The 25,175-nt window shown below is 53.1% G+C and overlaps 1 protein-coding gene across 1 annotated transcript in view; it reads left to right on the top strand.

Moving 5' to 3' along the window:
- The window catches only part of LOC147106600 (proline-rich protein 5-like), a 173,170-nt gene that overhangs the window by 121,791 nt on the left and 26,204 nt on the right, over positions 1-25,175 (top strand). Inside the window, exon 8 of the mRNA XM_086007583.1 lies at positions 20,835-20,973. Within this exon, the coding sequence (XP_085863709.1) occupies positions 20,835-20,973 (139 nt within the window). The remainder of the gene's footprint in view (positions 1-20,834; positions 20,974-25,175) is intronic.

Here is a 25,175-nt window from a genome sequence, read left to right as displayed (position 1 = left end):
CACTAGGCTGGGGTACAGTTCCACAAGCACTAGACTGGGGTACAGTTCCCCAAGCACTAGACTGGGGTCCAGTTCCACAAGCACTAGACTGGGGTACAGTTCCACAAGCACTAGGCTGGGGTACAGTTCCCCAAGCACTAGACTGGGGTACAGTTGCACAAGCACTAGACTGGGGTACAGTTCCCCAAGCACTAGACTGGGGTACAGTTCCACAAGCACTAGGCTGGGGTACAGTTGCACAAGCACTAGACTGGGGTACAGTTCCACAAGCACTAGGCTGGGGTACAGTTCCACAAGCACTAGACTGGGGTCCAGTTCCACAAGCACTAGGCTGGGGTACAGTTCCACAAGCACTAGGCTGGGGTACAGTTCCACAAGCACTAGGCTGGGGTACAGTTCCACAAGCACTAGGCTGGGGTACAGTTCCACAAGCACTAGGCTGGGGTACAGTTCCACAAGCAGTCGACTGGGGTACAGTTCCACAAGCACTAGGCTGGGGTACAGTTCCACAAGCACTAGGCTGGGGTACAGTTCCACAAGCACTAGACTGGGGTACAGTTCCACAAGCACTAGACTGGGGTACAGTTCCACAAGCACTAGGCTGGGGTACAGTTCCACAAGCACTAGACTGGGGTACAGTTCCACAAGCAATAGGCTGGGGTACAGTTCCACAAGCACTAGGCTGCGGTACAGTTCCCCAAACACTAGACTGGCGTACAGTTCCACAAGCACTAGGCTGGGGTACAGTTCCACAAGCACTAGACTGGGGTACAGTTCCACAAGCACTGGACTGGGGTACAGTTCCACAAGCACTAGGCTGGGGTATCGTTCCACAAGCACTAGACTGGGGTACAGTTCCACAAGCACTCGGCTGCAGTACAGTTCCCCAAGCACTAAACTGGGGTACAGTTCCCCAAACACTAGACTGGGGTACAGTTCCACAATCACTAGACTGGGGTGCAGTTCCACAAGCACTAGACTGGGGTACAGTTCCACATGCACTAGGCTGCAGTACAGTTCCCCAAGCACTAAACTGGGGTACAGTTCCCCAAACACTAGACTGGGGTACAGTTCCACAAGCACTAGACTGGGGTGCAGTTCCACAAGCACAAGGCTGGGGTACAGTTCCACAAGCACTAGACCGGGGTACAGTTCCACAAGCACCAGGCTGGGTTCCAGTTCCACAAGCACTAGGCTGGGGTACAGTTCCACAAGCACTAGACTGGGGCACAGTTCCACCAGCACTAGACTGGGGTGCAGTTCCACAAGCACTAGGCTGGGGTACAGTTCCACAAGCACTAGGCTGGGGTACAGTTCCACAAGCACTAGGCTGGGGTACAGTTCCACAAGCACTAGACTGTGGCACAGTTCCACAAGCACTAGACTTGGGTACAGTTCCACAAGCACTAGACTGGGGTCCAGTTCCACAAGCACTAGGCTGGGGTACAGTTCCACAAGCACTAGGCTGGGGTACAGTTCCACAAGCACTAGGCTGGGGTCCAGTTCCACAAGCACTAGGCTGGGGTACAGTTCCCCAAGCACTAGACTGGGGTACAGTTCCCCAAGCACTAGACTGGGGTACAGTTCCCCAAGCACTAGACTGGGGTACAGTTCCCCAAGCACTAGACTGGGGTACAGTTCCACAAGCACTAGACTGGTGTACAGTTCCACAAGCACTAGACTGGGGTACAGTTCCACAAGCACTAGACTGGGGTACAGTTCCCCAAGCACTAGACTGGGGTACAGTTCCACAAGCACTAGGCTGGGGTACAGTTCCACAAGCACTAGACTGGGGTACAGTTCCACAAGCACTAGACTGGGGTACAGTTCAACAAGCACGAGACTGGGGTACAGTTCCTCAAGCACTAGACTGGGGTACAGTTCCACAAGCAATAGACTGGGGTACAGTTCCACAAACACTAGACTGGGGTACAGTTCCCCAAGCACTAGACTGGGGTACAGTTCCACAAGCACTTGACTGGGGTACAGTTCCCCAAGCACTAGACTCGGGTACAGTTCCCCAAGCACTAGACTGGGGTACAGTTCCACAAGCACTTGACTGGGGTACAGTTCCACAAGCACTAGGCTGGGGTACAGTTCCACAAGCACTAGACTGGGGTCCAGTTCCACAAGCACTAGACTGGGGTACAGTTCCACAAGCACTAGGCTGGGGTACAGTTCCACAAGCACTAGACTGGGGTACAGTTCCACAAGCACTAGACTTGGGTACAGTTCCGCAAGCACTAGACTGGGGTACAGTTCCACAAGCTCTAGACTGGGGTACAGTTCCCCAAGCACTAGACTGGGGTACAGTTCCACAAGCACTAGGCTGGGGTACAGTTCCACAAGCACTAGACTGGGGTACAGTTCCACAAGCACTAGGCTGGGGTACATTTCCACAAGCACTAGACTGGGGTACAGTTCCACAAGCACTAGACTGGGGTACAGTTCCACAAGCACTAGACTGGGGTACAGTTCCACAAGCACTAGACTGGGGTACAGTTCCACAAGCACTAGGCTGGGGTACAGTTCCACAAGCACTAGGCTGGGGTACAGTTCCACAAGCACTAGACTGGGGTACAGTTCCACAAGCACTAGACTGGGGTACAGTTCCACAAGCACTAGGCTGGGGTACAGTTCCACAAGCACTAGGCTGGGGTACAATTCCATAAGCACTAGGCTGGGGTACAGTTCCACAAGCACTAGGCTGGGGTACAGTTCCACAAGCACTAGGCTGCGGTACAGTTCCCCAAGCACTAGACTGGCGTGCAGTTCCACAAGCACTAGACTGGGGTACAGTTCCACAAGCACTAGACTGGGGTACAGTTCCACAAGCACTAGACTGGGGTACAGTTCCACAAGCACTAGGCTGGGGTATAGCTCCACAAGCACTAGACTGGGGTACAGTTCCACAAGCACTAGGCTGCAGTACAGTTCCCCAAGCACTAAACTGGGGTACAGTTCCCCAAACACTAGACTGGGGTACAGTTCCACAAGCACTAGACTGGGGTACAGTTCCACAAGCACTAGACTGGGGTACAGTTCCCCAAGCACTAGACTGGGGTACAGTTCCACACGCACTAGACTGGGGTACAGTTCCACAAGCACTAGACTGGGGTACAGTTCCACAAGCACTAGACTGAGGTACAGTTCCACAAGCACTAGACTGGGGTACAGTTCCTCAAGCACTAGACTGGGGTACAGTTCCACAAGCACTAGACTGGGGTGCAGTTCCACAAGCACTAGACTGGGGTACAGTTCCACAAGCACTAGGCTGGGGTACAGTTCCCCAAGCACTAGACTGGGGTACAGTTCCACAAGCACTAGACTGGGGTCCAGTTCCACAAGCACGAGACTGGGGTACAGTTCCACAAGCACTAGGCTGGGGTACAGTTCCACAAGCACTAGACTGGGGTATAGTTCCCCAAGCACGAGACTGGGGTCCAGTTCCACAAGCACTAGACTGGGGTACAGTTCCACAAGCACTAGGCTGGGGTACAGTTCCCCAAGCACTAGACTGGGGTACAGTTCCACAAGCACTAGACTGGGGTACAGTTCCCCAAGCACTAGACTGGGGTACAGTTCCACAAGCACTCGGCTGGGGTACAGTTGCACAAGCACTAGACTGGGGTACAGTTCCACAAGCACTAGGCTGGGGTACAGTTCCACAAGCACTAGACTGGGGTCCAGTTCCACAAGCACTAGGCTGGGGTACAGTTCCACAAGCACTAGGCTGGGGTACAGTTCCACAAGCACTAGGCTGGGGTACAGTTCCACAAGCACTAGGCTGGGGTACATTTCCACAAGCACTAGGCTGGGGTACAGTTCCACAAGCAGTAGACTGGGGTACAGTTCCACAAGCACCAGGCTGGGGTACAGTTCCACAAGCACTAGGCTGGGGTACAGTTCCACAAGCACTAGACTGGGGTACAGTTCCACAAGCACGAGACTGGGGTACAGTTCCACAAGCACTAGGCTGGGGTACAGTTCCACAAGCACTCGACTGGGGTACAGTTCCACAAGCAATAGGCTGGGGTACAGTTCCACAAGCACTAGACTGGGGTACAGTTCCACAAGCACTAGGCTGGGGTACACTTCCACAAGCACTAGACTGGGGTACAGTTCCACAAGCACTAGGCTGGGGTACAGTTCCACAAGCACTAGCCTGGGGTACAGTTCCACAAGCACTAGACTGGGGTACAGTTCCACAAGCACTAGACTGGGGTACAGTTCCACAAGCACTAGGCTGGGGTACAGTTCCAGAAGCACTAGGCTGGGGTACAGTTCCACAAGCACTAGGCTGGGGTACAGTTCCACAAGCACTAGGCTGGGGTTCAGTTCCACAAGCACTAGACTGGGGTACAGTTCCACAAGCACGAGGCTGAGGTACAGTTCCACAAGCACTAGGCTGGGGTACAGTTCCACAAGCAATAGGCTGGTGTACAGTTCCACAAGCACTAGACTGGGGTACAGTTCCACAAGCACTAGACTGGGGTACAGTTCCACAAGCACTAGGCTGGGGTACACTTCCACAAGCACTAGACTGGGGTACAGTTCCACAAGCACTAGGCTGGGGTACAGTTCCACAAGCACTAGCCTGGGGTACAGTTCCACAAGCACTAGACTGGGGTACAGTTCCACAAGCACTAGACTGGGGTACAGTTCCACAAGCACTAGGCTGGGGTACAGTTCCAGAAGCACTAGGCTGGGGTACAGTTCCACAAGCACTAGGCTGGGGTACAGTTCCACAAGCACTAGGCTGGGGTTCAGTTCCACAAGCACTAGACTGGGGTACAGTTCCACAAGCACTAGGCTGAGGTAGAGTTCCACAAGCACTAGGCTGGGGTACAGTTCCACAAGCAATAGGCTGGTGTACAGTTCCACAAGCACTAGACTGGGGTACAGTTCCACAAGCACTAGACTGGGGTACAGTTCCACAAGCACGAGGCTGTGGTACAGTTCCACAAGCACTAGACTGGGGTACTGTTCCACAAGCCCTAGGCTGGGGTACAGTTCCAGAAGCACTAGGCTGGGGTACAGTTCCACAAGCACTCGGCTGGGGTACAGTTCCACAAGCACTAGACTGGGGTACAGTTCCACAAGCACTAGCCTGGGGTACAGTTCCACAAGCACTAGGCTGGGGTACAGTTCCACAAGCACTAGGCTGGGGTACAGTTCCACAAGCACTAGACTGGGGTACAGTTCCACAAGCACTAGGCTGGGGTACAGTTCCACAAGCACTAGGCTGGGGTACAGTTCCACAAGCACTAGACTGGGGTACAGTTCCACAAGCACTAGACTGGGGTACAGTTCCACAAGCACTAGACTGGGGTACAGTTCCACAAGCACTAGGCTGGGGTACATTTCCACAAGCACTAGACTGGGGTACAGTTCCACAAGCACTAGGCTGGGGTACAGTTCCACAAGCACTAAGCTGGGGTACAGTTCCACAAGCACTAGACTGGGGTACAGTTCCACAAGCACTAGACTGGGGTACAGTTCCCCAAGCACTAGACTGGGGTACAGTTCCACAAGCACTAGACTGGGGTACAGTTCCACAAGCACTAGACTGGGGTACAGTTCCACAAGCACTAGACTGGGGTACAGTTCCACAAGCACTAGGCTGGGGTACAGTTCCACAAGCACTAGGCTGGGGTACAGTTCCACAAGCACTAGACTGGGGTACAGTTCCACAAGCACTAGACTGGGGTACAGTTCCACAAGCACTAGGCTGGGGTACAGTTCCACAAGCAGTAGGCTGGGGTACAATTCCATGAGCACTAGGCTGGGGTACAGTTCCACAAGCACTAGGCTGGGGTACAGTTCCACAAGCACTAGGCTGGGGTACAGTTCCACAAGCACTAGGCTGCGGTACAGTTTCCCAAGCACTAGACTGGCGTGCAGTTCCACAAGCACTAGGCTGGGGTACAGTTCCACAAGCACTAGACTGGGGTACAGTTCTACAAGCACTAGACTGGGGTACAGTTCCACAAGCACTAGGCTGGGGTATAGTTCCACAAGCACTAGACTGGGGTACAGTTCCACAAGCACTAGGCTGCAGTACAGTTCCCCAAGCACTAAACTGGGGTACAGTTCCCCAAACACTAGACTGGGGTACAGTTCCACAAGCACTAGACTGGGGTACAGTTCCACAAGCACTAGACTGGGGTACAGTTCCCCAAGCACTAGACTGGGGTACAGTTCCACACGCACTAGACTGGGGTACAGTTCCACAAGCACTAGACTGGGGTACAGTTCCACAAGCACTAGACTGAGGTACAGTTCCACAAGCACTAGACTGGGGTACAGTTCCTCAAGCACTAGACTGGGGTACAGTTCCACAAGCACTAGACTGGGGTGCAGTTCCACAAGCACTAGACTGGGGTACAGTTCCACAAGCACTAGGCTGGGGTACAGTTCCCCAAGCACTAGACTGGGGTACAGTTCCACAAGCACTAGACTGGGGTCCAGTTCCACAAGCACTAGACTGGGGTACAGTTCCACAAGCACTAGGCTGGGGTACAGTTCCACAAGCACTAGACTGGGGTACAGTTCCCCAAGCACTAGACTGGGGTCCAGTTCCACAAGCACTAGACTGGGGTACAGTTCCACAAGCACTAGGCTGGGGTACAGTTCCCCAAGCACTAGACTGGGGTACAGTTCCACAAGCACTAGACTGGGGTACAGTTCCCCAAGCACTAGACTGGGGTACAGTTCCACAAGCACTAGGCTGGGGTACAGTTGCACAAGCACTAGACTGGGGTACAGTTCCACAAGCACTAGGCTGGGGTACAGTTCCACAAGCACTAGACTGGGGTCCAGTTCCACAAGCACCAGGCTGGGGTACAGTTCCACAAGCACTAGGCTGGGGTACAGTTCCACAAGCACTAGGCTGGGGTACAGTTCCACAAGCACTAGACTGGGGTACAGTTCCACAAGCACTAGACTGGGGTACAGTTCAACAAGCACGAGACTGGGGTACAGTTCCTCAAGCACTAGACTGGGGTACAGTTCCACAAGCAATAGACTGGGGTACAGTTCCACAAGCACTAGACTGGGGTACAGTTCCCCAAGCACTAGACTGGGGTACAGTTCCACAAGCACTTGACTGGGGTACAGTTCCCCAAGCACTAGACTCGGGTACAGTTCCCCAAGCACTAGACTGGGGTACAGTTCCACAAGCACTTGACTGGGGTACAGTTCCACAAGCACTAGGCTGGGGTACAGTTCCACAAGCACTAGACTGGGGTCCAGTTCCACAAGCACTAGACTGGGGTACAGTTCCACAAGCACTAGGCTGGGGTACAGTTCCACAAGCACTAGACTGGGGTACAGTTCCACAAGCACTAGACTTGGGTACAGTTCCGCAAGCACTAGACTGGGGTACAGTTCCACAAGCACTAGACTGGGGTACAGTTCCCCAAGCACTAGACTGGGGTACAGTTCCACAAGCACTAGGCTGGGGTACAGTTCCACAAGCACTAGACTGGGGTACAGTTCCACAAGCACTAGGCTGGGGTACATTTCCACAAGCACTAGACTGGGGTACAGTTCCACAAGCACTAGACTGGGGTACAGTTCCACAAGCACTAGACTGGGGTACAGTTCCACAAGCACTAGACTGGGGTACAGTTCCACAAGCACTAGGCTGGGGTACAGTTCCACAAGCACTAGGCTGGGGTACAGTTCCACAAGCACTAGACTGGGGTACAGTTCCACAAGCACTAGACTGGGGTACAGTTCCACAAGCACTAGGCTGGGGTACAGTTCCACAAGCACTAGGCTGGGGTACAATTCCATAAGCACTAGGCTGGGGTACAGTTCCACAAGCACTAGGCTGGGGTACAGTTCCACAAGCACTAGGCTGCGGTACAGTTCCCCAAGCACTAGACTGGCGTGCAGTTCCACAAGCACTAGACTGGGGTACAGTTCCACAAGCACTAGACTGGGGTACAGTTCCACAAGCACTAGACTGGGGTACAGTTCCACAAGCACTAGGCTGGGGTATAGCTCCACAAGCACTAGACTGGGGTACAGTTCCACAAGCACTAGGCTGCAGTACAGTTCCCCAAGCACTAAACTGGGGTACAGTTCCCCAAACACTAGACTGGGGTACAGTTCCACAAGCACTAGACTGGGGTACAGTTCCACAAGCACTAGACTGGGGTACAGTTCCCCAAGCACTAGACTGGGGTACAGTTCCACACGCACTAGACTGGGGTACAGTTCCACAAGCACTAGACTGGGGTACAGTTCCACAAGCACTAGACTGAGGTACAGTTCCACAAGCACTAGACTGGGGTACAGTTCCTCAAGCACTAGACTGGGGTACAGTTCCACAAGCACTAGACTGGGGTGCAGTTCCACAAGCACTAGACTGGGGTACAGTTCCACAAGCACTAGGCTGGGGTACAGTTCCCCAAGCACTAGACTGGGGTACAGTTCCACAAGCACTAGACTGGGGTCCAGTTCCACAAGCACTAGACTGGGGTACAGTTCCACAAGCACTAGGCTGGGGTACAGTTCCACAAGCACTAGACTGGGGTATAGTTCCCCAAGCACGAGACTGGGGTCCAGTTCCACAAGCACTAGACTGGGGTACAGTTCCACAAGCACTAGGCTGGGGTACAGTTCCCCAAGCACTAGACTGGGGTACAGTTCCACAAGCACTAGACTGGGGTACAGTTCCCCAAGCACTAGACTGGGGTACAGTTCCACAAGCACTCGGCTGGGGTACAGTTGCACAAGCACTAGACTGGGGTACAGTTCCACAAGCACTAGGCTGGGGTACAGTTCCACAAGCACTAGACTGGGGTCCAGTTCCACAAGCACTAGGCTGGGGTACAGTTCCACAAGCACTAGGCTGGGGTACAGTTCCACAAGCACTAGGCTGGGGTACAGTTCCACAAGCACTAGGCTGGGGTACAGTTCCACAAGCACTAGGCTGGGGTACAGTTCCACAAGCAGTAGACTGGGGTACAGTTCCACAAGCACCAGGCTGGGGTACAGTTCCACAAGCACTAGGCTGGGGTACAGTTCCACAAGCACTAGACTGGGGTACAGTTCCACAAGCACGAGACTGGGGTACAGTTCCACAAGCACTAGGCTGGGGTACAGTTCCACAAGCACTAGACTGGGGTACAGTTCCACAAGCAATAGGCTGGGGTACAGTTCCACAAGCACTAGACTGGGGTACAGTTCCACAAGCACTAGGCTGGGGTACACTTCCACAAGCACTAGACTGGGGTACAGTTCCACAAGCACTAGGCTGGGGTACAGTTCCACAAGCACTAGCCTGGGGTACAGTTCCACAAGCACTAGGCTGGGGTACAGTTCCACAAGCACTAGACTGGGGTACAGTTCCACAAGCACTAGGCTGGGGTACAGTTCCACAAGCACTAGACTGGGGTACAGTTCCACAAGCACTAGACTGGGGTACAGTTCCACAAGCACTAGGCTGGGGTACAGTTCCACAAGCACTAGACCGGGGTACAGTTCCACAAGCACTAGGCTGGGTTCCAGTTCCACAAGCACTAGGCTGGGGTACAGTTCCACAAGCACTAGACTGGGGTACAGTTCCACAAGCACTAGGCTGGGGTACAGTTCCACAAGCACTAGACTGGGGTACAGTTCCACAAGCACCAGACTGGGGTACAGTTCCACAAGCACTAGGCTGGGGTACAGTTCCACAAGCACTAGACTGGGGTACAGTTCCACAAGCACTAGACTGGGGTACAGTTCCACAAGCACTAGACTGGGGTACAGTTCCACAAGCACTAGACTGGGGTACAGTTCCACAAGCACTAGACTGGGGTACTGTTCCACAAGCACTAGACTGGGGTACAGTTCCACAAGCACTAGGCTGGGGTACAGTTCCACAAGCACTAGGCTGGGGTACAGTTCCACAAGCACTTGGCTGGGGTACAGTTCCACAAGCACTAGGCTGGGGTACAGTTCCACAAGCACTAGACTGTGGCACAGTTCCACAAGCACTAGACTTGGGTACAGTTCCACAAGCACTAGACTGGGGTACAGTTCCACAAGCACTAGGCTGGGGTACAGTTCCACAAGCACTAGGCTGGGGTCCAGTTCCACAAGCACTAGGCTGGGGTCCAGTTCCACAAGCACTAGGCTGGGGTACAGTTCCCCAAGCACTAGACTGGGGTACAGTTCCCCAAGCACTAGACTGGGGTACAGTTCCCCAAGCACTTGACTGGGGTACAGTTCCCCAAGCACTAGACTGGGGTACAGTTCCCCAAGCACTAGACTGGGGTACAGTTCCACAAGCACCAGACTGGTGTACAGTTCCACAAGCACTAGACTGGGGTACAGTTCCCCAAGCACTAGACTGGGGTACAGTTCCACAAGCACTAGACTGGTGTACAGTTCCACAAGCACTAGACTGGGGTACAGTTCCACAAGCACTAGACTGGGGTACAGTTCCACAAGCACTAGACTGGGGTACAGTTCCACAAGCACTAGACTGGGGTACAGTTCCACAAGCACTAGACTGGGGTACAGCTCCACAAGCACTAGACTGGGGTACAGTTCCACAAGCACTAGACTGGGGTACAGTTCCACAAGCACTACACTGGGGTACAGTTCCACAAGCACTACACTGGGGTGCAGTTCCCCAAGCACTAGACTGGGGTACAGTTCCCCAAGCACTAGACTGGGGTACAGTTCCCCAAGCACTAGACTGGGGTACAGTTCCACAAGCACTAGACTGGGGTACAGTTCCACAAGCACTAGACTGGGGTACAGTTCCACAAGCACTAGGCTGGGGTACAGTTCCACAAGCACTAGACTGGGGTACAGTTCCACAAGCACTAGACTGGGGTACAGTTCAACAAGCACTAGACTGGGGTACAGTTCCCCAAGCACTAGACTGGGGTACAGTTCCACAAGCACTAGACTGGGGTACACTTCCACAAGCACTAGACTGGGGTGCAGTTCCCCAAGCACTAGACTGGGGTACAGTTCCACAAGCACTTGACTGGGGTACAGTTTCACAAGCACTAGACTGGGGTACAGTTCCCCAAGCACTAGACTGGGGTACAGTTCCTCAAGCACTTGACTGGGGTACAGTTCCACAAGCACTAGGCTGGGGTACAGTTCCACAAGCACTAGACTGGGGTCCAGTTCCACAAGCACTAGACTGTGGTACAGTTCCACAAGCACTAGGCTGGGGTACAGTTCCACAAGCACTAGACTGGGGTACAGTTCCACAAGCACTAGACTGGGGTACAGTTCCGCAAGCACTAGACTGGGGTACAGTTCCACAAGCACTAGACTGGGGTACAGTTCCCCAAGCACTAGACTGGGGTACATTTCCACAAGCACTAGACTGGGGTACAGTTCCACAAGCACTAGGCTGGGGTACAGTTCCACAAGCACTAGGCTGGGGTACAGTTCCACAAGCACTGGACTGGGGTACAGTTCCACAAGCACTAGACTGGGGTACAGTTCCCCAAGCACTAGACTGGGGTACAGTTCCACAAGCACTAGGCTGGGGTACAGTTCCACAAGCACTAGACTGGGGTACAGTTCCCCAAGCACTAGACTGGGGTACAGTTCCACAAGCACTAGGCTGGGGTACAGTTCCACAAGCACTAGACTGGGGTACAGTTCCACAAGCACTAGACTGGGGTACAGTTCCACAAGCACTAGACTGGGGTACAGTTCCCCAAGCACTAGACTGGGGTACAGTTCCACAAGCACTAGGCTGGGGTACAGTTCCACAAGCACTAGACTGGGGTACAGTTCCACAAGCACTAGACTGGGGTACAGTTCCACAAGCACTAGACTGGGGTACAGTTCCACAAGCACTAGGCTGGGGTACAGTTCCACAAGCACTAGGCTGTGGTACAGTTCCACAAGCACTAGGCTGGGGTACAGTTCCACAAGCACTAGACTGGGGTACAGTTCCACAAGCACTAGACTGGGGTACAGTTCCACAAGCACTAGGCTGGGGTACAGTTCCACAAGCACTAGACTGGGGTACAGTTCCACAAGCACTAGGCTGGTGTACAGTTCCACAAGCACTAGGCTGGGGTACAATTCCATAAGCACTAGGCTGGGGTACAGTTCGACAAGCACTAGGCTGGGGTACAGTTCCACAAGCACTAGGCTGGGGTACAGTTCCACAAGCACGAGGCTGTGGTACAGTTCCCCAAGCACTAGACTGGCGTACAGTTCCACAAGCACTAGGCTGGGGTATAGTTCCACAAGCACTAGACTGGGGTACAGTTCCACAAGCACTAGGCTGCAGTACAGTTCCCCAAGCACTAAACTGGGGTACAGTTCCCCAAACACTAGACTGGGGTACAGTTCCACAAGCACTAGACTGGGGTACAGTTCCACAAGCACTAGACTGGGGTACAGTTCCACATGCACTAGGCTGCAGTACAGTTCCCCAAGCACTAAACTGGGGTACAGTTCCCCAAACACTAGACTGGGGTACAGTTCCACAAGCACTGGACTGGGGTACAGTTTCACAAGCACTAGGCTGGGGTACAGTTCCACAAGCACTAGACCGGGGTACAGTTCCACAAGCACTAGGCTGGGTTCCAGTTCCACAAGCACTAGGCTGGGGTACAGTTCCACAAGCACTAGACTGAGGTACAGTTCCACAAGCACTAGGCTGGTGTACAGTTCCACAAGCACTAGGCTGGGGTACAGTTCCACAAGCACTAGACTGGGGTACAGTTCCACAAGCACTAGACTGGGGTACAGTTCCACAAGCACTAGGCTGGGGTACAGTTCCACAAGCTCTAGACTGGGGTACAGTTCCACAAGCACTAGACTGGGGTACAGTTCCACAAGCACTAGACTGGGGTGCAGTTCCACAAGCACTAGACTGGGGTACAGTTCCACAAGCACTAGACTGGGGTACTGTTCCACAAGCACTAGACTGGGGTACAGTTCCACAAGCACTAGGCTGGGGTACAGTTCCACAAGCACTAGGCTGGGGTACAGTTCCACAAGCACTAGGCTGGGGTACAGTTCCACAAGCACTAGACTGTGGCACAGTTCCACAAGCACTAGACTTGGGTACAGTTCCACAAGCACTAGACTGGGGTACAGTTCCACAAGCACTAGGCTGGGTTACAGTTCCACAAGCACTAGGCTGGGGTACAGTTCCACAAGCACTAGGCTGGGGTCCAGTTCCACAAGCACTAGGCTGGGGTACAGTTCCCCAAGCACTAGACTGGGGTCCAGTTCCCCAAGCACTAGACTGGGGTACAGTTCCCCAAGCACTAGACTGGGGTACAGTTCCCCAAGCACTAGACTGGGGTACAGTTCCCCAAGCACTAGACTGGGGTACAGTTCCACAAGCACTAGACTGGTGTACAGTTCCACAAGCACTAGACTGGTGTACAGTTCCACAAGCACTAGACTGGGGTACAGTTCCACAAGCACTAGGCTGGGGTACAGTTCCACAAGCACTAGACTGGGGTACAGTTCCACAAGCACTAGGCTGGGGTACAGTTCCACAAGCACTAGGCTGGGGTACAGTTCCACAAGCACTAGACTGGGGTACACTTCCACAAGCACTAGGCTGGGGTACAGTTCCACAAGCACTAGACTGGGGTACAGTTCCACAAGCACTAGGCTGGGGTACAGTTCCACAAGCACTAGACTGGGGTACAGTTCCACAAGCACTAGACTGGGGTACAGTTCCACAAGCACTAGGCTGGGGTACAGTTCCACAAGCACTAGGCTGGGGTACAGTTCCACAAGCACTAGACTGGGGTACAGTTCCACAAGCACTAGGCTGGGGTACAGTTCCACAAGCACTAGACTGGGGTACAGTTCCACAAGCACTAGGCTGGGGTACAGTTCCACAAGCACTAGGCTGGGGTACAGTTCCACAAGCACTAGGCTGGGGTACAGTTCCACAAGCACTAGGCTGGGGTACAGTTCCACAAGCACTAGACGCACGCTGCTGTCTTACACAAGTAGCCATGTTTCTGTTATGAGTCTTGACAGGGGATATGGGCGGGCTATTCTACGATGAGAGGCCAAACCTTATTCTGTCCTCGTGTGATGTCCGCATACACACTCACACTCACTCACACACACACACACACACCCACACAGACGCACACCCAAACACACACCTACCCACACACCCACACACCTACCCAAACACACACCCACACACACACACCCACACAGATACCTACCAATACACAACCACACCCACACACATACCCACACAGACGCACACCCAAACACACACCTACCCACACATCACCCAAACACACACACGCACATCCACCCACACCCCTACCCAAATATCCACACACCTCCCCACACACCTACCCAAACACACACACACACACCCACAGAACCACACACCGACCCAAACACACACACCCACACACCTACCCAAACACACACACCCACACACCTACCCAAACACACACACCGACCCAAACACACACCCACACACCTACCCAAACACACACAACTACCCACACACACACACACCCACACACCTACCCAAACACACACACCCACACACCTACCCAAACACACACACCCACACACCTACCCAAACACACACAACTACCCACACACACACACACCCACACACCTACCCAAACACACACACCCACACACCTACCCAAACACACACACCCACACACCTACCCAAACACACACACACACACACCTACCCAAACTCACACAACTACCCACACACACACACACACCCACACACCTACCCAAACACACACACCCACACACCTACCCAAACTCACACAACTACCCACACACACACACACCCACACACCTACCCAAACACACACACACACACACCTACCCAAACACACACACCTACCCAAACACACACACCCACACACCTACCCAAACACACACACCCACACACCTACCCAAACACACACCCACACACCTACCCAAACACACACAACTACCCCCACACACACACCCACACACCTACCCACACCCACACCCCTACGCACCCACACACACGCACCCACACCCAGAGACCAACACGTGAGGTTCAGGTCCATTGACCAGTGGCTGTAGACACCCAGAGACCAACACGTGAGGTTCAGGTCTATTGACCAGTGGATGTCGACACCCAGAGACCAATACGTGAGGTTCAGGTCCATTGACCAGTGGATGTAGACACCCAGAGACCAACACGTGAGGTTCAGGTCCATTGACCAGTGGCTGTAGACACCCAGAGACCAACACGTGAGGTTCAGGTCCATTGACCAGTGGATGTAGACACCCAGAGACCAACACGTGAGGTTCAGGTCCATTGATCAGTGGCTGTAGACACCCAGAGGCCAACACGTGAGGTTTAACGTCGGTACAATCCTTCATGCGAGTAGGTATCTGGAAGTCGAGGTGCTGTGGCAGCAAAGAGTTTGCCAGCCCAGCAAACGGAAGCTAACCTGCCTCAGTCTGTGCTGTGCTTCCTCTGATTTTATTCCAGCATGAAATCTTGGGGTAGAAATTAGTCTTGGACGGTAGCACAAAACAGGTGGTAACCACCCTGCTGTCTGTTTTACACTCCGCCCGGTTTACTTTTCCATTGACGAATTTCTACGCCCTTATCTCGAGTGAAACGTTCAGTCTTTCACTCGCCTCAGTCCTGCTCCGAGAATCAACATTCAGTCAGTGTGTACTGCGCAATGGAAGGTAGATTCTAACAGACACTGACCCCAGGCTTCATGTTACCCCACGACTAAACTGGCCTTGAATGAAATGTGGAGCGTACCTGCGGAAAGAATGGCTAAAATACAAAGGCAGGACACACAAGAAATTCAACTGGGGAGGCTTCATCCACAGGGAAAGACAAATCAGAGGGTGTCGGGGTCTCATCATCTGCCCATCCCACCCTGCCCGTCCGCCCACCCCATTCAAAGTAGGAGTCTCACCATCAAGACCCCGTTAGAGTAAAAGTTCACCATCAGGTCTCTTTTTAAAGTAGGAGTCTTTCAGGCTGCTATTTTAAGTAGGAGTTTCGTCACCAGGGTCGCCTATTTAATAAGCGTCTCCGCATCAGGCTCCTTTTAAAATAGCGGTCTCACTATCAGGACCACGTTTTTAAAAATTAAGTCCCGTCATCGTGCTTTAAAGGTGAAGCCTCGACATCAATTTAAACCATGAGTGCAAGTGACCAGGCTTGACATCTCGGCTGTGCCTGTTAGCTCAGCTCCGTCAGACTGTCGGCCGCAATAATAGAAACATAGAAACACAGAAGATAGGAGCAGGAGCAGGCCATTCGGCCCCTCGAGCCTGCACCGCCATTCAATGCGATCATGGCTGATCATCCAAGTTCAGTACCCGGTCCCTGCTTTCTCCCCATACCCCTTGATCCCTTTAGCCTTAAGAAATATATCCAACTCCTTCTTGAATATATTTAATCAATTGGCCTCTACTGCCTTCTGTGGTAGAGAATTCCACAGGTTCACCACTCTCTGGGTGAAGAAATTCCTCCTCATTTCTGTCCTAAAAGGCCTACCCCTTATCCTTAGACTGTGACCCCTGGTTCTGGATTCCCCGACCATCGGGAACATCCTCCCTGCATCTAGTCTGTCCAGTCCTGCCAGAATTTTATAAGTTTCAATGAGATCCCCTCTCATTCTTCTAAACTCCAGCGAGTACAAGCCCAATCGTCCCAATCTCTCCTCATACGTCATTCCTGCCATCCCAGGTATCAGCCTGGTGAATCTTCGTTGAACTCCTTCCATGGCAAGAACATCCTTCCTCAGATAAGGCGACCAAAACTGCACACAATACTCAAGGTGTGGTCTCACCAAGGCCCTGTACAACTGCAGCAAGACATCCTTGTTCCTGTACTCGAACCCTCTTGCTATGAAGGCCAACACACCATTTGCCTTCTTAACCGCCTGCTGCACCTGCATGCTTACCTTCAGCGACTGGTGTACAAGGACACCCAGGTCTCGTTGCACTTCCCCTTCTCCCAATCTATTGTCATTCAGATAATAATCTGCCTTCCTGTTTTTGACAGCAAAGTGGATAACCTCACATTTATCCTCCAGGTGACGTCACGAGAACCCGCTGTTCAAACCGAAATAAACGGAGGGCAAGCAAACAATGAAAAGGCTGCTAATGCTGTAACTTTTTTTTAAGCAAATACTCCTTATGGTGAGAATCATTCTTCTAAACTCTGCTTTGAAGTGAATCAAAAGATACCACGTCAGTCTGAAAACCTGACCGAAGTGCCGAATGACCGAGTGGGTTTTTGCAAATGGTGTGGCACAGTACGGAGGAAATGGAAATGTGCCAGGGCGCCCGGCTAAGACTGAGTCAGACCTGCAGCAGGAATTGACTGTAACGGGAAATGTCCCACAGAACTGACCCTTGGTGGGTGGCGAAGGTGCCGAGAGGAACAGAGGATCGTGCTGAGGTTGCCAAGGGTTTCGTGTTTAATTTGTTCTGAGGATGTGGACAGCGCTGGCAAGGCGGCATTTGTTGCCCATTTCTAGTTACTGAGTGGAGTAAGAGTCAACCACGTAATGTGGAACAGATGTCACGTGTAGGCCCGGCCAGGTAGAGGCGACAACCTCCCTTTCCACGAAGACATCAATGCACCAGTTGGATTTTACAATAAAACTGCAGCTTTGCTGGTTATTTTGTTTTTGGTGCCAACCCACAAATTACCAGATTCATTGAATACGAGTTTGCAGCTTGCCATGGCGGGATTTGTACCCACGACCTCTGGGCTGCGAGCCCAGGAGCGCTCTGCCACCGTACCCAAGCCCAAACCCTTGTGGTGCAGCAATCCTGTGTTTGCACAAAGTTGCCTAAGAGCCTCTCTAATGTTTTGCAAATGGGCCAGGGAGGGGCAGTTATTGGAGAGGGTCCCAGGGAGGGGCAGTTATTGGAGAGGGTCCCAGGGAGGGGCAGTTATTGGAGAGGGTCCCAGGGAGGGGCAGTTATTGGAGAGGGTCCCAGGGAGGGGCAGTTATTGGAGAGGGTCCCAGGGAGGGGCAGTTATTGGAGAGGGTCCCAGGGAGGGGCAGTTATTGGAGAGGGTCCCAGGGAGGGGCAGTTATTGGAGAGGGTCCCAGGGAGGGGCAGTTATTAGAGAGGGTCCCAGGGAGGGGCAGTTATTGGAGAGGGTCCCAGGGAGGGGCAGTTATTGGAGAGTGTCCCAGGGAGGGGCAGTTATTGGAGAGGGTCCCAGGGAGGGGCAGTTATTGGAGAGTGTCCCAGGGAGGGGCAGTTATTGGTGAGGGTCCCAGGGAGGGGCAGTTATTGGAGAGTGTCCCAGGGAGGGGCAGTTATTGGAGAGTGTCCCAGGGAGGGGCAGTTATTGGAGAGGGTCCCAGGGAGGGGCAGTTATTGGAGAGGGTCCCAGGGAGGGGCAGTTATTGGAGAGGGTCCCAGGGAGGGGCAGTTATTGGAGAGGGTCCCAGGGAGGGGCAGTTATTGGAGAGTGTCCCAGGGAGGGGCAGTTATTGGAGAGGGTCCCAGGGAGGGGCAGTTATTGGAGAGGGTCCCAGGGAGGGGCAGTTATTGGAGAGGGTCCCAGGGAGGGGCAGTTATTGGAGAGGGTCCCAGGAGGGGCAGTTATTGGAGAGGGTCCCAGGGAGGGGCAGTTATTGGAGAGATCCCAGGGAGGGGCAGATATTGGAGAGTGTCCCAGGGAGGGGCAGTTATTGGAGAGGGTCCCAGGGAGGGGCAGTTATTGGAGAGGGTCCCAGGGAGGGGCAGTTATTGGTGACGGTCCCAGGGAGGGGCAGTTATTGGAGAGGGTCCCAGGGAGGGGCAGTTATTGGAGAGGGTCCCAGGGAGGGGCAGTTATTGGAGAGGGTCCCAGGGAGGGGCAGTTATTGGAGCATGTCCCAGGGAGGGGCAGTTATTGGTGAGGGTCCCAGGGAGGGGCAGTTATTGGAGAGTGTCCCAGGGAGGGGCAGTTATTGGAGAGTGTCCCAGGGAGGGGCAGTTATTGGAGAGGGTCCCAGGGAGGGGCAGTTATTGGAGAGGGTCCCAGGGAGGGGCAGTTATTGGAGAGGGTCCCAGGGAGGGGCAGTTATTGGAGAGGGTCCCAGGGAGGGGCAGTTATTGGAGAGGGTCCCAGGGAGGGGCAGTTATTGGAGAGGGTCCCAGGGAGGGGCAGTTATTGGAGAGGGTCCCAGGGAGGGGCAGTTATTGGAGAGGGTCCCAGGGAGGGGCAGTTATTGGAGAGGGTCCCAGGGAGGGGCAGTTATTGGAGAGTGTCCCAGGGAGGGGCAGTTATTGGAGAGGGTCCCAGGGAGGGGCAGTTATTGGAGAGGGTCCCAGGGAGGGGCAGTTATTGGTGACGGTCCCAGGGAGGGGCAGTTGTTGGAGAGGGTCCCAGGGAGGGGCAGTTATTGGAGAGGGTCCCAGGGAGGGGCAGTTATTGGAGAGTGTCCCAGGGAGGGGCAGTTATTAGAGAGGGTCCCAGGGAGGGGCAGTTATTGGAGAGTGTCCCAGGGAGGGGCAGTTATTGGAGAGTGTCCCAGGGAGGGGCAGTTATTGGAGAGTGTCCCAGGGAGGGGCAGTTATTGGAGAGGGTCCCAGGGAGGGGCAGTTATTGGAGAGGGTCCCAGGGAGGGGCAGTTATTGGAGAGGGTTCCAGGGAGGGGCAGTTATTGGAGAGGGTCCCAGGGAGGGGCAGTTATTGGAGAGGGTTCCAGGGAGGGGCAGTTATTGGAGAGTGTCCCAGGGAGGGGCAGTTATTGGAGAGGGTCCCAGGGAGGGGCAGTTATTAGAGAGGGTCCCAGGGAGGGGCAGTTATTGGAGAGGGTTCCAGGGAGGGGCAGTTATTGGAGAGGGTCCCAGGGAGGGGCAGTTATTGGAGACGGTCCCAGGGAGGGGCAGTTATTGGAGAGGGTCCCAGGGAGGGGCAGTTATTGGAGAGGGTCCCAGGGAGGGGCAGTTATTGGAGAGGGTCCCTGAGAGGGGCAGTTATTAGAGAGGGTCCCAGGGAGGGGCAGTTATTGGAGAGGGTCCCAGGTGCCTTCTTAAAAAAGGAAACGCTTCGATAACTATTTAAAAAGTTAGTGATATGTGAAGTTAATATCCTGCCATCCTGTCATGGTGCCTCTGTCTATGCCCAGCTGAACCCAGCGCAGTTCAGGGATTGAACCTGGGGCCTTCCTGTTCTGTAAAGCTCAGTACCACATCCGGCAATGCATCTCGAAAATCAGGCCCGAGGTCCCTCAATTGTACCACAAAATGAAGTCGTTCACACTACGGATGCTCCGCGAGTTTCCTGGGAGTTTGACACGGTCGTCATTTTTACACAGCTATGTTTTGAACTACATCACGTGCCAGCACTTTTACCAAATTATAATTAGTCGCTAACGCTACTGATTTCAAGCCTTGGAGCAGCTCTGCATTTTCTGGCCGTTTGACGCTTTAATTGCGGTAGGTTAACGGGATGCTCACCGGGTGGCATGGCTGCACAGCTCTCTCAAGGAGAAACGTGGCACGGCAGGAAGTGTTGGGTTGCGGGTTCACACCGACAGTCCCACCGTACCCGCTGAGGTCCCTGTCGCAGTCTTGTCAATGTGGAGAGGTACTGAGGCTGGGGCTTCGTCTCACAGGAGGGAAGGAAGAGCCACCTTGGACCACCCAAGCAGCTCCTGCCATTCGGTTTCACAGCAGCAGCAGTAGAGGTCTGGTAACCAGGCCCCTCGGGCATGGGTCGTGCATGGCACAGGGAAACCCAACACGGGCGCAGGTGAGAAACAAATAACCTCAGAAGCGGAACGTACCCTAATAAAGATACGGTGCGCTTCACAGCAACACTCCAAACCGTCTTCAAACGGTTCATTTTCTGATGCTTCTTTTGCTAGGGGGCCCATGAGCCTAAAGGTCCAAGTGAGGAATACGTTCAGCTGGAGCGACTGGTGCAGCTCGTGGTCTCCCCCTATCTGGGCACCTATGGATTTCTCCCCAGGGACCGGAGCATTGCAAATACTGTCTGCTTACTCGGTAGGTCAATGCCATTTGCAGATTGGGGGTGGGGGTGGGGAGAGAGAGAGAGACGAGAGAGGGAAAACACAGCCACATACTTGGCAGCTGTTGCCCCTGACAGCTCTGAATGATACCGCTGCCTCTTTTTGCTCAGTTCCTTCATGTACATTATCGTTTCCAAGGGATTTTTTTCTTATCTGCTTGTGGATGGAAAGCTTTGATAAAGCCTATTTATTTTTTTAGCACAACGTGTACATCAGCTGATCTGATGAGCATATTGAATGTTTATCTCACACTGTGATTGGGGGTCGTTTGACTTTGTGCAATACTGTAAACAGGTGATAGAAAGTCGACAGCACGTTTTACATCTCTCCTGATTTTTATTTACAATGACTTCAGATGGGAGAGATGTAAAACAGGCTGCTGACTCGCTACCACCCGTTTACACTATTGCACAAAGTCAAACTGACCCTCATTGCCTTGTGCAACATTGTTTTAACTCTCAATGGATGTCTGATTATATACAGTTAGTCTACAATAATTTCTGCAGTATTTAAGACAGAAAAATCGCTTCACGGAAGTGCAAGATGTTACAGTCACGCTCAGTAGCAGCAATACCTGACCATGCCAAGTGGAGTTGTAACCTTCACTGGGGCAGTAGCTGCTCATGTGAAACAATTTCTTCTTACCACCCCCCCTCCCCAAACAACAAACGGAAACTGAGTAGGGGGGCAGTTAAAATGCCCCGTGCGACTTACCCCCTCTGACCCCGCTGGCATCCACGGGTCCCAATATTAACCTGCTCTTTTTATTAGGTGAGCAGGACACCTGTCAGAAGACAACAGGGTCCTGCTTTAAATATGTAAATTGGGCTCGGATGGCATCATCGAGACCCGACTGCAATCTTAACCCCAGATTGGCCCGTGTGAGGAAACCCTCATGGCTTCACCGCCAGGCCTAACCTGTTGGGAAGAGGAGCGAGGGCAGCAGAGGCCCAGAAAGATACGTTTACCTTAAATTTTTCTTTTTGTTTCCTTGAGGGCCGGGGGGAGGGCAGCAGAAGTGCTGCTCCTGGGCACCACATGGAAACCTGGGGCCTCCCTTGCCCCGGGCTTCACTCCCTCTCCGACCGTCCAACCCCCTCCTATGCACTTACCTGACTGCTGGGGGGCCATTCCTATGGGATCCCTGGCGCCGGCATCCTGCCGCCCGAAATCCCGCCCGCTGGCCGGGTAGTGTTTCCCGCCGACTTCGGGAGGGAGACTGACAGGGCCAATGCAGCTGAGGCCCAGGAATTAAAATCCCAGTCGCCTCAGCCCCCACTGCACCAATCCCACCCTCCGTTAAAATCCCAATCGCCTCAGCCCCCACCTGCACCAATCCCAACATCCATTAAAATCCCAGTCGCCTCAGCCCCCACTGCACCAATCCCAACATCCATTAAAATCCCAATCGCCTCAGCCCCCACTGCACCAATCCCACCCTCCATTAAAATCCCAGTCGCCTCAGCCCCCACTGCACCAATCCCAACATCCATTAAAATCCCAGTCGCCTCAGCCCCCACTGCACCAATCCCACCCTCCATTAAAATCCCATTCGCCTCAGCCCCCACTGCACCAATCCCACCCTCCATTAAAATCCCAATCGCCTCAGAGCCCACCTGCACCAATCCCACCCTCCATTAAAATCCCAATCGCCTCAGCCCCCACTGCACCAATCCCACCCTCCGTTAAAATCCCAATCGCCTCAGCCCCCACCTGCACCAATCCCACCCTCCGTTAAAATCCCATTCACCTCAGCCCCCACCTGCACCAATCCCACCCTCCGTTAAAATCCCAATCGCCTCAGCCCCCACTGCACCAATCCCACCCTCCATTAAAATCCCAATCGCCTCAGCCCCCACCTGCACCAATCCCACCCTCCGTTAAAATCCCATTCACATCAGCCCCCACCTGCACCAATCCCACCCTCCGTTAAAATCCCAATCGCCTCAGCCCCCACTGCACCAATCCCACCCTCCATTAAAATCCCAATCGCCTCAGCCCCCACTGCACCAATCCCACCCTCCGTTAAAATCCCAATCGCCTCAGCCCCCACTGCACCAATCCCACCCTCCGTTAAAATCCCAATCGCCTCAGCCCCCACTGCACCAATCCCACCCTCCGTTAAAATCCCAATCGCCTCAGCCCCCACCTGCACCAATCCCACCCTCCGTTAAAATCCCAATCGCCTCAGCCCCCACCTGCACCAATCCCACCCTCCGTTAAAATCGCCATCCCTTATGTAACCCACCCTCCCCCCCCAAAATAAAATTTAGATCTTTAGGCAGCCGGAGGGACCTGAATTATTACGATCGCATTGAAAGTCTTCAGCAGGTATATATCCTGTGTGTACCTGTAAGTCGGCTCCTATACAGTTCACTGCAGGTATAAGGGAGCAATTGGCCCATATCTGTTTGTGCAGGGGTTTCCAAGCTATGGCTAAAGGCCACATGCTGGCCCACAAAGCCCCAGGCAACGATGTTCAATTTGTGACTGTATTCCTTATTTGCTGGTCTGTGCCATTTGAATAATGAGTGTCCTGGAAGTTTAGGGGGAGCTTTGGTGGTGAGCCTTCTTCTTGAACCGCTGCAGTCCATGTGGTGAAGGTACTCCCACAGTGCTGTTAGGGAGGGAGTTCCAGGATTTTGACCCAGCGACGATGAAGGAACAGTAATATATGTCCAGGAGTTCCAGGATTTGGACCCTGGACAGATCCTCACAGTGTTGCATACAGCTCCCTATTAGTAAGTGTGACATACACGTGTGATGCACGTGTGCCCTCGTCAGTTCCCATGGAGTAGATGCAGGTGAGGTGAGGAGCCCTGGTTCCTCAGGAATGTTGCACATTGTATTCTGAGCTCTCACTATCCTGCTTTACTGAAGACAATTTTTATTTTAACTGGAAAATTATGGGCTGCCTTTTAATATTTAAACACCTCAGGAATGCAGCCTCTTTGTGTTCCGTGGCCTTACTTGGGGTCTCTTCAATCACATCCAATAAAATAATCACCACAGCAGACCTTATACATGAAGACTCAATGATTAACTTGGGTCCATCAGGGCCTGAATTTTGTTTCTGGGTGTGTGCCTTTCATGCATGTACTGCGTTACAACCTGTCCTTCCTCTTTAGCAATGCTGACTGACCTGCTATTTGCAGCATCTTTCAGCTTTTATTTCAGATTTCCAGCATTTGCGAATTATCCTTTTATATTTCAGCCCCAATTTTAAAACCCCTGCTCCCAACGAGAATGGGGCGTGCAGGGGTGGCGCGTTAAAATTGCGGCAGCGTGATACTCATCCCATCCACACTCGCTACTTTTACCGGCGTGATTCAGGCAGGCACGGGCTTAATTAAAATGCAAAAGTCAGGGTCTGATGATGTCATTCAGACCCTGACACCATTTTAAGACGTTTTCAGCTCTGCCAGCAACTATGGGCAACAAGAAGTAGCAGGCTCAGTAGAGGGCCGAATAGGTAAGTTAATAGTTTTTCCAAAAGGTTTCCTCGTGGGCCAGAGGAATAACCTTTGTCAGAAAGGGAACAATGATTTTTAACTATTAACGTGCTTCTGGTGCCCATTGACTTGTCTTCTGGTCTGGGATGGATCCTCTTGGCATTTCTGAGTACACGTTCCTTCGCCCAGCTCGCAACACCTTCTCCCCGCTGAAACTAATGAGCAACAAGATCTTCTTGTGGGCAAATTACAAAGAACGAGTACCATTGAATCAATCACACTTATCTGTCACCAACATACCACACACACCAGTCTTTCCCCAATCTTTCACATTTACCACTCTGTCCCCAGTCGGCCCCATTTTCATAATCCTCCGCTCTTCATCTAAACCTATTCTCTCCTTTATTGCATTCAAATTTCTTCTGCATCGACTGCCTCAGGGTTCTTAGTCTCCAGTCACCTCACAGGTCAATGGCTGAATCAGTGGAAAAATTCAGCTCCGCAGCGTCCGATTTTTCGGCGCTACGGATGCCATTTTGTCACGAAAATGGCGTCCGCACCATGGGTGCACACCTCAGGTGCATATCGTGCCAGACGCCATCTTGGTGAGGGTGTTCGCGTGCACCAGAAATATGTAGAGTAGGCAGATTGTGATGTCAGTTAGAGTTCAACGCTGATTTGACGCCAGCACTGCCATTTTCGTCCTCAACACTGCAGCTAACGC

This window comes from Somniosus microcephalus, chromosome 15, assembly GCF_052327205.1.
Source record: "Somniosus microcephalus isolate GS21.2 chromosome 15, FLI_Smic_1.0, whole genome shotgun sequence".
NCBI classification, from domain to species: domain Eukaryota; kingdom Metazoa; phylum Chordata; class Chondrichthyes; order Squaliformes; family Somniosidae; genus Somniosus; species Somniosus microcephalus.
This window is presented reverse-complemented; position numbering and strand designations above follow the sequence as displayed.